This window comes from Panthera leo, chromosome C2, assembly GCF_018350215.1.
Source record: "Panthera leo isolate Ple1 chromosome C2, P.leo_Ple1_pat1.1, whole genome shotgun sequence".
NCBI classification, from domain to species: Eukaryota; Metazoa; Chordata; class Mammalia; order Carnivora; family Felidae; genus Panthera; species Panthera leo.
The window spans coordinates 48,400,067-48,413,512 of record NC_056687.1 but is presented as its reverse complement, the minus strand read 5'-3'; the positions used below and the strand labels follow the sequence as shown (position 1 = coordinate 48,413,512).

At 37.4% G+C, this 13,446-nt stretch overlaps 1 protein-coding gene across 13 annotated transcripts in view; it reads left to right on the top strand.

Annotated features, from left to right (window-relative positions):
- Positions 1–13,446, top strand: part of LOC122229851 (ABI family member 3 binding protein) — a 257,228-nt gene that overhangs the window by 90,281 nt on the left and 153,501 nt on the right. For all 13 annotated transcript variants that reach the window (XM_042955387.1, XM_042955388.1, XM_042955383.1 and 10 more), the window contains exons 3-4: positions 180–248; positions 3,598–3,730. In XM_042955387.1, the coding sequence (XP_042811321.1) occupies positions 180–248; positions 3,598–3,730 (202 nt within the window). The remainder of the gene's footprint in view (positions 1–179; positions 249–3,597; positions 3,731–13,446) is intronic.

Genomic DNA, 13,446 nt, shown 5'->3' with positions numbered 1-13,446 from the left:
AGTGGACTGAACCATCTCAGGAAGTATTAACTTACCGAATTCCTGGGTCCTGTCATCCACTGGTGATGTGGTTATGATGACTAATGCTGGAGAACGTTGAGTCAGGACATGGATGTACTGTCGTGAATGTTGCTCCTTCTCAGAGAATTTTACTGAAGAAATAATGTTATCATTTCCAGATGCGGAACCGAAGTATCTGATTGTTGTGCGGCCTGCCCCTCCTCCAAGTCAAAAGAAGTCATGCTCAGGTATAGTTTGTTCATTTTTAAGCTTTTATTAACTTTAAGCCATGCCTTCTCATTTCTACCCACGGAGACCAAGTGCATTGGAGAAGCCTTAGGAGCATGGATTAGAATATACAGCACAGCAGGTCCTGTGTCAACCCTCCTTGCAAGTATTATGGTCTGGTTGTAGAGACTGCTTGGGACCTTCTCCCAGCACCACTACATACAAACGTGAGGAATTTAGGCAAATTACGGGACTTGTGTGTACCTCCTCTCCCCTGCATACAAGGGCCGTTGTGAGGGTTAAAGGAGTTGATGCATGTGTGGCCCGTAGCACAGGGCCTGGCCCACAGCAATTGCTCACTTAGAGTTAGCTCCTGCTAGCCTGTTTCTACTTGGCAGTGTGTGAACCCATGCTCTATTGTGCTTTCCGGATCTTAAGGGCAAAATCTGATGTCTAACCTTTGTTAAAGGAGACTGTTTACATTTCAAAAGCGTAACTCATTTATAGGCATGTTACATGGGTTGGAACTTGGGTTTTACTTGACTCCTCATCTCTTCCTTCAAAACCTCTTCTATTTAGTCGAACAAATAGAGCAAGGACTGCTTTCATGAAACAATAGCAACACAACACAGATACTCCCAGGGATGGGGAGACATGAAACAGGAAAGTAAATGCCATGTGGAATAAGTGAGTAGAAGGCTTTTCTACATGGCTGGAGAAAGATTAAAAACCTTACATTTTCCAATTTCACTACTAAAATTGCTTCTCAGATCAAATAAGCCGCCCTTGCTGTAAGAGGCTGTAGAAGCTGTGAATATGCTTTTACTGTCTGGTATTAAATCTCCCTAACTGTAGATACTTGAGAAAAAGGTTTGGTTTTCTCTTTCATTTTCTAATGTCATATTTACATATTTACATATTTCCTAATCATGTTTCTCTTTTATAGTACACTAAATGTCAAACAACGAAGGGTCTCCTTTGTTAGATCTTTCTAAAGGGTTGGCATGGAGGTGGGGGGAGCATACAGATCTTTAAACACACTGAGCAAACCTCCCCTTTGCAGTTGTGAATCCTGTCCTCTGGACGCATCAGCCAAGCCAGTTACCAGAAATAAGTTGCCACAGTCCCCTCCCCTCCTTCGGTTGTTTTTCATGTCTTTTTTAGAGAAGCAGTTAATAGTCAAGCATTTTGAAAAATACAAACCCCTTTTCCTGGCCCCTTAAATTATCCCAAAGCATCAGGGAAATTTCAGTTACTCCTTATAACTTGTAATGATAGTCACCATTTCAAGACTTTATTTCAAAATATTTAATAGAGTCAAGAAGTATTAGTAAGGACCCATGGGATTCTGGCCTCACATTCATCAAACTCTTTCTTAATACAAAAAACACAAAGATGTGTAAGAGACGTCAAAAGAATGATTACAACTCAGTAGCACTTTGTGGGGACTTGTATGGCACTGGTCTGGAAATTATTTTTCTCTTTGTGATGACGGGCTCAGGAAATTGTTTCATTTTGTTCAGGATATACTGTACTACCCCACCTTTCCTTTCAGGCAGCGGGTGTAATTTTTTTTTGTAATGTGAATTTGAGAATGATATAATGACTAATGTATTAACTTTGATTCATTTTATATTTGCATTTACCACATACATTTTAATCACTTTTGTATCAGATCGATACTTAGTGAAATAAATACTGTCTGGTCTTGTAGGCTTTAGGTTCCTTTGGAGAAAGGAAAATTTATCTTTTGTCTCTAAATGGCATTATCTTCATACATGGTGAGCTATGCCAGTGATGTAGAAAAAAAAACAACAACAAAACAAAGGTACAGTTCAGAAGACAGAAATTTGAGTCTTGACTCTACTCTTGGTATGAACTTGGATACCCTTGACACTTAGCTTGGCCTTAGTATTCATTTGTAGAATGAGATAGTGGTATTACATTAGGGAGAACCAATCAGGGGCTAGAAAAGGAATATCAGAATCCCTTCAGGGCTTTTTCAAACAGCATAAACCTCTCACTCTCATCAGGTTCTAATCTACCCTCATAGGCAGTCAGACTTGGACTCTTGGAATCATAGTAATGCTAGGTAGTATCATAGGTGGAACTGGAAAATTTTATAGAGAAGGATAAATGCATGTTTACAACAAAATAACAGCTATCCTTGACAATTATTTCAAATGTCTTTTTAAAAAATTCAGCTATGTTACAAGGAAACAATCTGCCACTACTTGTTTATACATATTCTTGGCTAAGAAGGGTTTTTACCACAGTAACAACTGACAGAACTTAAATCTAATAGAAGCAGTAAGCCTGACAAAATTGTCAAGGACATTTGGTTCAGGTAACTTTCACTAAGCTCATACAAAGGGTACCTTCCTATTAGTTCCTATTGTGTTAGATTAAAATAACACAAATCCTTCCTATAGCAAATTCAACAGGTATTTCACGAAATGAAAGACAGGGTCCAATGAAAATATAGAATGTTTTATATTCTGCATAATTTTATTAGATACTGTATTATTTTATTTACAGATTTTTTTTATTGAGTCAGTGTTTGTTTCCATGGCAAAGAATCTTCATTCCTCTTTTGCACTGTCCCCTAATCCTGAAGTTTCCAATATTTTTTGAAAATGCAAATATCTGCCCCTTATATGCTGGAAAAAGATCTTAAGTGGTTTGTCACCATCTCTTGGCATTGCCCAAATCCAATTAGTCCCATCAGAAGAACCGTGATTCCTACATTATCTCCACTCTCCCAGCATTATTAAGAATGTGTAAAAAAAAAAAAAAAAGTGCATACATTTTCTATATAGACACTAAGGTAAAAAAAAAGCTTACTGTAATAGTATGACAAGGGATTTTTATGCTTCTAAATTGGCTTGAAAAAAGAATATAACCTACAAGCTAGATGTTAAGCTTTCTATTCTTTGATATTCTTTCACACTAGTTTATAGTCTTGAGTAGGGGATGGGGAACCAAATATGCTTTTATTGTATCTGTAAAAGAAATGGAGTGAATCCATTAGCATTATTCATTTCACTGGTAATAGCTAAGACCTTCATAGACATCCCTAACCCACAAGAAATAAAACCTGGGTATGACTGAATATACTTTACATGCATACATTACCCATATATGCATACACACGCACACACACACACACATATATGCATACACACATAAATCTCAAAATAATATTTTGTTGGGTTTATGCTTAAATTCATGGGCACAAAATTAATAATATTGGTGTGCTCTGTGAAAAGACACTTGATGGTTTCACATTCTTCATCATCTTCCTGAGTCATTTTTATGCATTTTACCCCAATATAAAAATAAACTGTTACCCGTATGTTACCTCCACAGGTAAAGCACGCTCTCGCAAACCTCTCCAGCTGGTGGTCGGCACTCTGTCGCCAAGCTCTGTATTCCTGTCCTGGGGTTTCCTCATTAACCCACACCATGACTGGACATTGCCGAGTCACTGTCCCAATGACAGGTAATTCATCTAAAAAAGATTTTTTTTAACCTGTAAATTAGCTCTTGTTTTTGTTTTTTGTTTTTTGTTTTTTTTTTTTTAAGTAATCTCTACACTCAACGTGGGGCTTGAACTCACAGCCCCAAGATCAAGAGTCACATGCTCTATCCACTAAACCAGCCAGGTGCCCCCTACCTCTTGGTTTTTTAAAAGTTTCACCCCACTTTTATTTTTTTTAATTTTTTAAAAAGTGTTTATTTTTTTGAGAGAGAGTTAAAAAGTGGGGGGGGGGGGGGGGGGAGGGGTGGAGAGCGAGGGAGACACAAAATCTGAAGCAGGCTCCAGGCTTTGAGTTGTCAGCACAGAGCTTGACGCAGGGCTTGAAGTCATGAACCATGAGATCATGACCTGAGCTGAAGGCAGACCCTCAACTGACTGAGCCACCCAGATGCCCTCATTTCCTTTAAAAAAAAAAAAAAAATGTGTTATTGAGGTATAATTTAAATCCAATATAATGCACTATTTGATCAGATATGAAAAATGCACATAATCATGTATTCTATGCCCCATCAAGAAATAGAACCTTTTCATTCCCCCAGATAGTACCTTTCTCAAGAAGCAACCACTGATTTGATTTCCATCACTGTAGATAAGTTTTGCCTAATCTATAATTGTACATAAATGAAATCATACAGCATGTTATGTGTCCCTTTGTTTTCATTCAGCATGTTTTTGCGATTCTTTCATGACATTGTGTGTGTTATAGTTCATTCCTTTTTTTTTTTTATTGTTTAGTTTTGAGAGAGAGTACGAGTGGGGAGGGACAGAGAAAGAGGGGGACAGAGCAGAGAGCCCAAAGTGGGGCTCAAACTTACGAGCCTCGAGATCATGACCTGAGCTGAAGTCTGATGCTTAACTCACTGAGCCACCCAGGCACCTCTCATTCTTTTTTCACTTCTGAGTGGTATTCTGTTACGTGAATATTCCGGAATTTATTATCTAGTCTTTTACTGGTGGGTACTTACTTATGTCTTGTTTTGGGTTATTATGAATTGAGATTTTATAAATGTTTTTCTTTAAGACTTTGTAGACCTATGTTTTAATTTCTCTTATATAAATATTTAGAAGTGGAATTGCTAGGTCACAGGGGAAATGTATATTTAACTTTTTTTTTTCACCTGACTTTTCCATTTACACTCCTGTAAGCAATAGGACAATTCGGATTGTTCCACGTCCTCACCAGCATTTCATGTTGTCAGCATTTTGCATTTTCGCTGTTCTAGCATAGCAGCATCTTACTAGAGTCTTAATATCCACTATTACTTTTCATATACTTTTCATATACTTTTGGACATAATCTCTTGTGTAGTGCTTTATTTTTATTTGTCTAAATTGAACCAAAAAAAGACCTTTAAAAATGTTCCTAAGTTCTCAAGAGTACCTTTCATATGACTTTCATTAGGAAATTTAGACTAAGAAAAAAATTAGATTTTCCTTCACATGTTCATAGTTCTGAAGGAAGAAATTATTGGAAAAACCCATGTAGAAGATAGTGCCAAAACCAGATTTCTTGAAAAATAAGCTTGAGATGTTTCAAAGAAACTAAAATGTTCCTTTATCACCCACCACTAAGTCCATTAACTTACTTTGTTTGGAAAATGGACTCTTGACAGAATAGGCTTTCATGTGGTAATTCCAGTTTTTACTGGATTGATCCAGGGTACCATGCTGAGAAGGTTAACATTTAGGGATTGCTTTCTTACTCCTTTTCAGTTTCTTGAGTTTCTAATTTAAAGACAGAAGGGGAAACAAAAAAAGGAAGCAAGGAAATGTGGAGCTCTTGTAGCAAAATGAAGCTGATTTTAATAGTTACTTAACTTGCTTGATAAATTCATGGAGTTAACTAACCCACAAATCCATAGAGCATGCTTTGGATGTGATTTCTTCCCCTGTCCTCAAATTTTTCCTTCAGTTCCATTTGGCCTTACCCTTCATGAAGGAATTTATCTGATACTGATTCTAATTGACAGATGTTGCCATGGTTTGATAGCACAAAGAGTTAATACAGGGAGAAGGAGAGGAACAGATGGTCTGATGAAGCTAGGATATTAACCAAGACAATTGATTAGAAGACCCAAGCTACTCAGACCATGCATGTAACTCTCCCTAACCCCCTTGTTCATCTCCCACACACCCTGGCTTTTACTCTTGTCATCAAATAGATGGAGCCATGCCCATTAAATCACAATAGTCAAAAATGGTAATTCTACTTAGCATAAAGTGTTTTTCTTAAGATTCAATAATAACATATCAAGATACTTGTAAACTTTGAAACCTGGATGAATGGGACAATCAAGATATCCTGGACAAAAATAGGAAACTTAGGACATGACTAACAGGGAAGAATTCAATGGTAAAGCTTAAAAGAAAGCATTTGGAGTACTTACGGATTTCATTTACACATGCCTCCTTTCTTCCTAGTTAGTACCCTTAATAAAGAGCTGAAATTTAAAGTCTTTGTGGTAGCTGAGAAAAAATAGTGGTCCTTGTTGAAAGGCCCTAGAACTACTGTGCACATTATAAACACCCAAATAAATCCACCAGGATTCTAAATGAATGTAATTAGAAGCAGACTTGGAGAAATCTACCCTACAAGATGCTGGGGTTTTTTTGTTTGTTTTAGAATTTTGACTAAGCCAGTAGGTTAGAATAATAGTAGCTATAGGGAATGATTGCTTCTTGAAAACCAGAAGATTAATATAGCTGAGTTTTGCCTTCAGGAGTACTTTATTAAATAATCATTGGAATCTGAATGCCTTTAGCTTGCATTAGGAACACCAACTGGCATCAGTGTAATGCACTGAATTCTAATACTGGCACTCTGTGTAATATTGGCATCCTTTCTCATTGATGTATACAGCCCTATTTATCCTATACAAAGAAAATTTTTTTGTCTTTATACTTGGATTTCGACTTAATCAATGAAAGCTCAATGCAGTAAGTTTCCAAGTGAGAAAACCCCTATGTTTCATTTTGTTTTAAGTTTGGAAATATTAATGGCGTGTCACGTTATCCTTCATAACACATGGCTCTGTTACTGTTTGCATAGGGTCCATATGGGTATTCATGTTCCTAAATCCTTTCCTGAATTCACATTGGAAAGTAGATGTGTTTTTACTCTTTGAATGGAAGAATGTACACATTTGTCCTCAATATATCTAAGGGCAAAAGAAACCTTTCCAAATTGGCCCCAATGAAGAGTAAAACATGTTTTTAACCAAATTTATTTCCTCATTAATAGCTTATTTTTTCCTTCCCATGTTTCCAACTTGTTAAAGTGTTCAAGATTGCTTTAGTTCTCACTCCTTTGCCAACTTATTAAAGCTTTATGATTTGTTTAGAAATCATTTTCACATTTTCTGACACTTTCATACTGTAGTTATTTACTGTTAATGTAGAATGAGGGCCCTCCTTTTGGGCTGGTCCAGAGCAGGCTCTGGCCTTTCTTTTTTTGTGTCCCCCCGCCCCCCAGGTTGTTAAGAAGCAAATATTTTTGATGTCTGAATTCTCGATTGAGCCCAATGCCTTATTATCCATTTGTCTTTCCATGTAAATTTTAAGCTCTGTGAGGACAGGAACCATGTGTATCATAACCAACTTAATCTTTCCAGTCCCTAGATCAGCATCTGGCACATAATAGGCCCTCAGTTGATATATACTGAATGAATAAAAAGTAAAACAGCAGCATTTTCACTTTAGTTTCACCAGTACTTCAAACTTCACATGACAAAATTGAACTCCTACTGTTTCTCTTGATATTTCAGGTCCACATCTTAGTACTTTCTGAAGTACCTTCATTCCTCCATTCACTCTAACTTGAATCTTGATTCATTTTTTATTTTTCCTCTCCTACAGCTAATAAGCCCCCAAGTTATAATGGTTCTGCCTTTGGGAAGTACATCAATGTCTTTATTTTCTACTTCTTCACATTCGTGCCAATAATTCTAATTCAGACACTTGTCACCATACTCTGGATCCTGGAAATAGCATCCTGGCTACTTTCCCTGGCTCTTTTCCTACTCCAGTCCATCCCGGCTTCTGCAAAACTAAGGAAATTTAGATTATCTACCATCAGCTCACTCGTTCTTCACCCCAGATTCATCCTCCTTCTCTTCTTTCCAAGGAGCACATTTCTGACTCGAGACTGTGCTCATCATCCTGTCCCTTCCACATTCCTTAAGACTTTAACTCTCAAATTTACCCCTTCACTGCCATTGGGACCATGCCTCTTGCTTGCAAATAGGTTGAAGATTTCTCTATCACCAAACAACATTTTCTGTTAATTCTGTTAGCTCTTCCAAGCTATTTTTCAATCTCTTCATTCCAGTACTTTTCAGAGTGGTCTGTTCTCTCATACCTGGTTTTTGTTCCACCCCTACAATCTTTATTCCCTTTCACTGGTTTCCTTTCCTTTTTTGCCATTCCATTGAAATATCTCTTTGTGGTCACCAATGACCAATGAATTGCTAAATCTAGAAGTGTTTTCTCAGTTCATACTCTTTTTTTTAAATGTTAATTTATTTTTGAGAGACAGAGTGTGAGTGGGGGAGGGGCAGAGAGAGGGGGAAACAGAATCCAAAGCAGGCTCCAGACTCTGAGCTGTCGGCACAGAACCCCACGCAGGGCTCAAACCCACAAACTGAGCTCATGACCTGAGCTGAAGTCAGAGACTTAAACAACTGAGCCACCCAGATGCCCCTCAGTTCTTACCTTTTTAACCTCTCAGTGGAATTGTCAGCACCGTCTTTCTTGAACTCTTTCTTTGACATGTTTTGTGAAATGTTTCTCTTGGCCTTTTTCTCCTCTCTATTGCTAATTGTTAGCCTACCTCCCAAAGTGGAATAGAGTTTTATCCTTGGATCTCTCATCTGTTTCCCCCCTTATCTCATCTATGCTGTGTCTTTAACTAAGTAAAACAGTGCTTCTCAAACTTTATGCATGTAAATCATGTAAGAGACCTTGTTACAATGAAGATTCTATTCCAGAGCATAAGGAAAAGCCTGCGGTTCTGCATTTCTAAAAGCTCAAAGGATGTGCTGATGTTGCTTTTGTACAGAGAGCAATGGGAGTGATAAGGATATAAGTGACTTGCAGGGCTAATATCTGACCTTGACTCATTTCCAAAGTTCTAAGACTATTTTAGTTGTTGATGTAATGATCTACATTAGAATGACCAAATAATGGTGGTTGGTACCTCAAACTCCAACTAAATTCTTAATCTGTACTACCAAAAAAATTCCTTTCCATTACTTTAATTTCCTTCAAGGTAGGAAATTCAGTTTTGATTTATATTAATGCTTTTCTTAGCACACTTATCCCATAAAGAAATCTAGTTGCATCAATTCTTGTGTAGAAATACTAACTTTGGGGGCTCCTGGGTGGCTCATGCCTCCCACTCTTGATTTTGGCTCAGGTTACCAATCTCAAGGATTGTGAGATCTAGTCCCATGCTGGGCTCTGTGCTGACAGTGCAGAGCCTGCTTGGATTCTCTTTCCCTCTGTCCCTGCCCGGTCCTTGTGTGTGTGTGCCCGCACACACTCTCTCTCTTTCTCTTTCTTTCTCTCTCTCAAAATAAAAAAACAAATATAACTTTGATCTTTTTTTTCTTCATTTCATTTCTTCCATGAGTCATTCCTTGGTTGACTCGTGTGGACTGAGTGTATTATTTGAGATTCTTCCCTCCAATCTCTCTCTAATTCTCCCACTGCTGGTAAGTCTAACCTCCTCCATCACTGCTTAACTTTATTCCCTGGCTAAAGAATCTCCACCAGCTTCTACTGCCTGGTAAAAGAAATCGTAGAATCTCTCATAGAATCTATCTCCAAGAATATATGAGTCATGCTACTGCCATGAGTTTTAAATCTGGACTACTTTGCTTTCCTGGACCTATGTAGGATATCCAACTTTAAGTCACACCCTTTGGATTTAAAATGCCATTTGTCCATTGCAACAGTTCAAGTGTAGAGGGCTATACCCAGCCCCCCTCAGCACCCTCTGTTTTTCATCCCAACTTCTTTAGTTCTATCCATATATACATCTACCTCCTTCACTATACTGTGAGCTCATTTTTGCAGTTTTCAGTGTCCCAATCATCTTCCATTGCATGTGGATCCTAGCATCCTGCTTTATAATAGCAGTTCTCAACACATGTACAAGTGAATAAGTGGAATATTACAGAGCAAGTCTTAAGGTCAGGCCATCTAGCTCTTGAACGTCTTATGCAACATCTCTTGTCTAGAGTCCACAGTGAGTATCTCCAGCAATGATAACAGCACAGACATTGAGGGTACAAATTCTGGTCAGACTGACCTATGTTCAAAATTCTGTTGTATTATTAACTGAATGGCCTTGGATAAGGTATTTAAAGGCATTTTTTAAAATCTGTAAAATGGGATAATACTACTACTATCTCATGGGGTTGTCAGAATTTAATGAGATGATACGTGTAAAACGGTTCATACAGTACATGGCACACAGTAAGCACTCAGTAAATGGTCCTGTTTGCTATTCTTGTTGATTTTGATATTATTTGCTTTGTTTTATAACGGCCATTTCAGGTGAGCTATTTCATTTTAGGTAGCACCAAAATCACTAGAAACTGATTCTTTTGGTTGATGTTTAAGCCAGCCACCATTAGGGGATAAAGGAGAGAGTTTTGGAAATTTGTGACCAGTTTGAAAATTATTTTAAGAGTCCAAAGATAATAAAAACCTGAACTGGTCCCATAAGTGCTGCTTAGAAATGAAGAAGAAACAGGTAAAACAGGAATCATGCAGGGAAACCTAACTGGCCTTGAAAACTGATTGAGGGGAGAAGGGGCCTGAAGCTAACAGGAATAGGAGCAGATTTGAACAGAAGTAGATTTTAAGGTAGTGAGGAAACTCAGGAAGGATTAAATCACTAGGTTTGATCAAGAGGTTTTATTATATTACAGATCAGATACCAGATTACAAAGAGATTTAGGCACCACGAGTGATGAGAAAGTGGGATAAGGTAGATTACTTGTAAGACATCTTGTGTTAAACGACAGCAGGGATAAAAGGGAATATGAAATGAAAATTCTTTTCATTTTTGTTAGAATGAAAAATACCTAAACAATTTTTTGGCTCAGAAGTGAGTGAATGGAATAAGGAAATGGAATAAAATCACCAAGATTCTTATTTATGTTTGGGCAGCAGGAAGAACCCCAGAATCAGAGAGGGTCAGGGAGGGGGTGATGGACAGAGACACTTCAAGAAGAAGGGAGTGAGGGCAGAATTTACATCAGAAGCAAAAATATTGACAAAGGCGGTGTCAGGAAGTGTCCTTTGATATAAAGAGAACAAAAAAAATCTAATGGATGTTTTAGGAAATATAATAGTAGTTACAGAAATAAAAATATTGCTGAAAAAAATATAGAAAGTCCAAACAATGACCAATGACATGCATCAAGCAGACTAGTTTGTGAAAGGACTACATTTATCTTGTCATGGCTCCATTTCTCCTCTTGGTATAATTGACTACTAGTTATTTCATAAATCACGTTTATGGGGTTTCTACCCTGTGTTCTGCCTCTGTAGTTTGTTGGAATAAAGGTCTAATTTGTAGACAATAAACTTGTAGAAACAAAAAGGATCCCACAAGTTGTCTAGTCCAAACCCTGTTCTTTTTGGAGAGTGAAAATCCTACATTTAGAGGAGCTATGGAATTTTTTTTTAAACTACAGTAAGCATTATTATCAATATTCATACTATTAGGGAGATCCAAGCAAAGATAATGTTATTTAAACCAAACATTCCATTCAGTAGTTTCTTACCACAAGGACATGAAATATTCTCCTTCCTTAAAGTCCAAGTTGCTGGAGGCAGGCCTTCCAGAAGTCTAGTCTGACGACATTCACCGACTGTTACTTATATTTTTAATAGACTTGTTGCACTTGTGTCCAAATTTAATCATCAACAGAAAAGGGTATGATCAACGTTTGATCCTGAGTGTCCTCAGACAATAATGGGAAGTCTGTGACTCTATGTTATGGTAAATACACAATAAAATAAAAAGCCTTAAATGATGTTGAAAGGAATTATGATTGTCCTCTTCCCTCCTGGGTCATTTTACCTGTTTTCATTTCCTTTTGCCAAGCACCACAGTAGTAGAAAGACCATCCAATGCAATACTAAAGGTATTAGTTGAGTCAGAAAACCACCATTTGTCTGGCTTTGTCCCTGACAATCAGATCTTAGACACTTACTGGCCCTCTTTTTCTTCTATAATAATGCTTATTCTCATTTCAGTTTATTCTATGAATCAACTGAAGTAAATTTTAAAATCTTAAGACCTCTGCAAATGTTCAATGTAGATATTTATTGTATTTTCCTTCAGTTTGCATTGATTCTATAGGAATGCTGAGTTTTGGTAAGTAAAACCTTAGGCAATGACACATTGAAAAAGATAATATAATTGTAAACTTTATTGCTTAAATCCATATTTTCTGGTGACGGAATTATTGACCATTTAGAGAAATTATATTCTAATTTTAGAATGACCCCATGAGCACCCAAATATCCATTCTGTTCATTCCACATTTATGGAGTACCTTCTGTGTGTGGTACGGCACTGTTAATTTTCATAAGGCCTGTATTTAGCTTTAAAATCAAGGAAATTTGCTTCACTACCTTACAGGTAAATAGTCTTACTATCTCTTTTAACATTTAGAACTTGCTATGTTACACAACTATCAATTAAGCCAGTGTTGGTAAAGATAACCTCTGAGGCTGAAGAGAGAGGTTGGCTGCCTGTATGTTTATTTTTCCTAACAAACTTGATATAAGACAGGTTATTTTGAATGCTTTGTGATCAAGATAGAAAAAATGTGCAGGATTTTTTTTTAATGTTTATTTATTTTTGAGTGAGAGAGACACACAGTACAAGTGAGGGAAGGGCAGAGAGAGAGAGGGAGACACAGAATCCAAAGCAGGCTCCAGGTTCTGAGCTGTCAGCACAGAACATGACTGGGGCTCAAACCCACAAACCACAAGATCATGACCTGAGCCGAAGTTGGATGCTCAACCAACAGATCCACCCACTCTGTTTTTGTTTTTGTTTTTTTTTTTTTTTTTTTTTTTTTTTAACATGTGGGAAGTTCTTAGAACATTTTTGTACCATTTTATTCCTGGGAAGATAATATAAAATCAAACTTACCGGTAACTCTGGAATCTGGCCTTTGGTTGTTGTATTAGCAGTGCCCCCCCCCCCGCCACACACCTTGGATCATACCAGCAATTAAGGATTTGAGAAATGTATCCAAAGTATAGATGCATAATGTGGTAGCCCATCTGGTCTGATTTTAGCTTCTCTGCACTTTGCTGACTTTTTCTAGTATACAAGGCAGGGAAAAACACAGCTACAAAAATTCCATGCAGCATGCTTGTCAATAAGTGTGTTGCATAAATGTCTATTGATGTTTCAATTCACAGGACACAGAGGATTAGTAGTCTATAATGTATATTCCCAGTAGTAGTTAGTATTTTGGCTGAACGGCTTCCTTCACTCGTTCAGTCTTTTGCTCCTTGGAAGTCAGGAACTGGAGCCCTGGCAGTTTTACTAGAAAGAAGCAAGCTAATGAATGACTTCAAGCATTTCAGTAGTTTGTAACTAGTAGGAACATAGGCTGAATATACAAATACATTCAAAATACAAA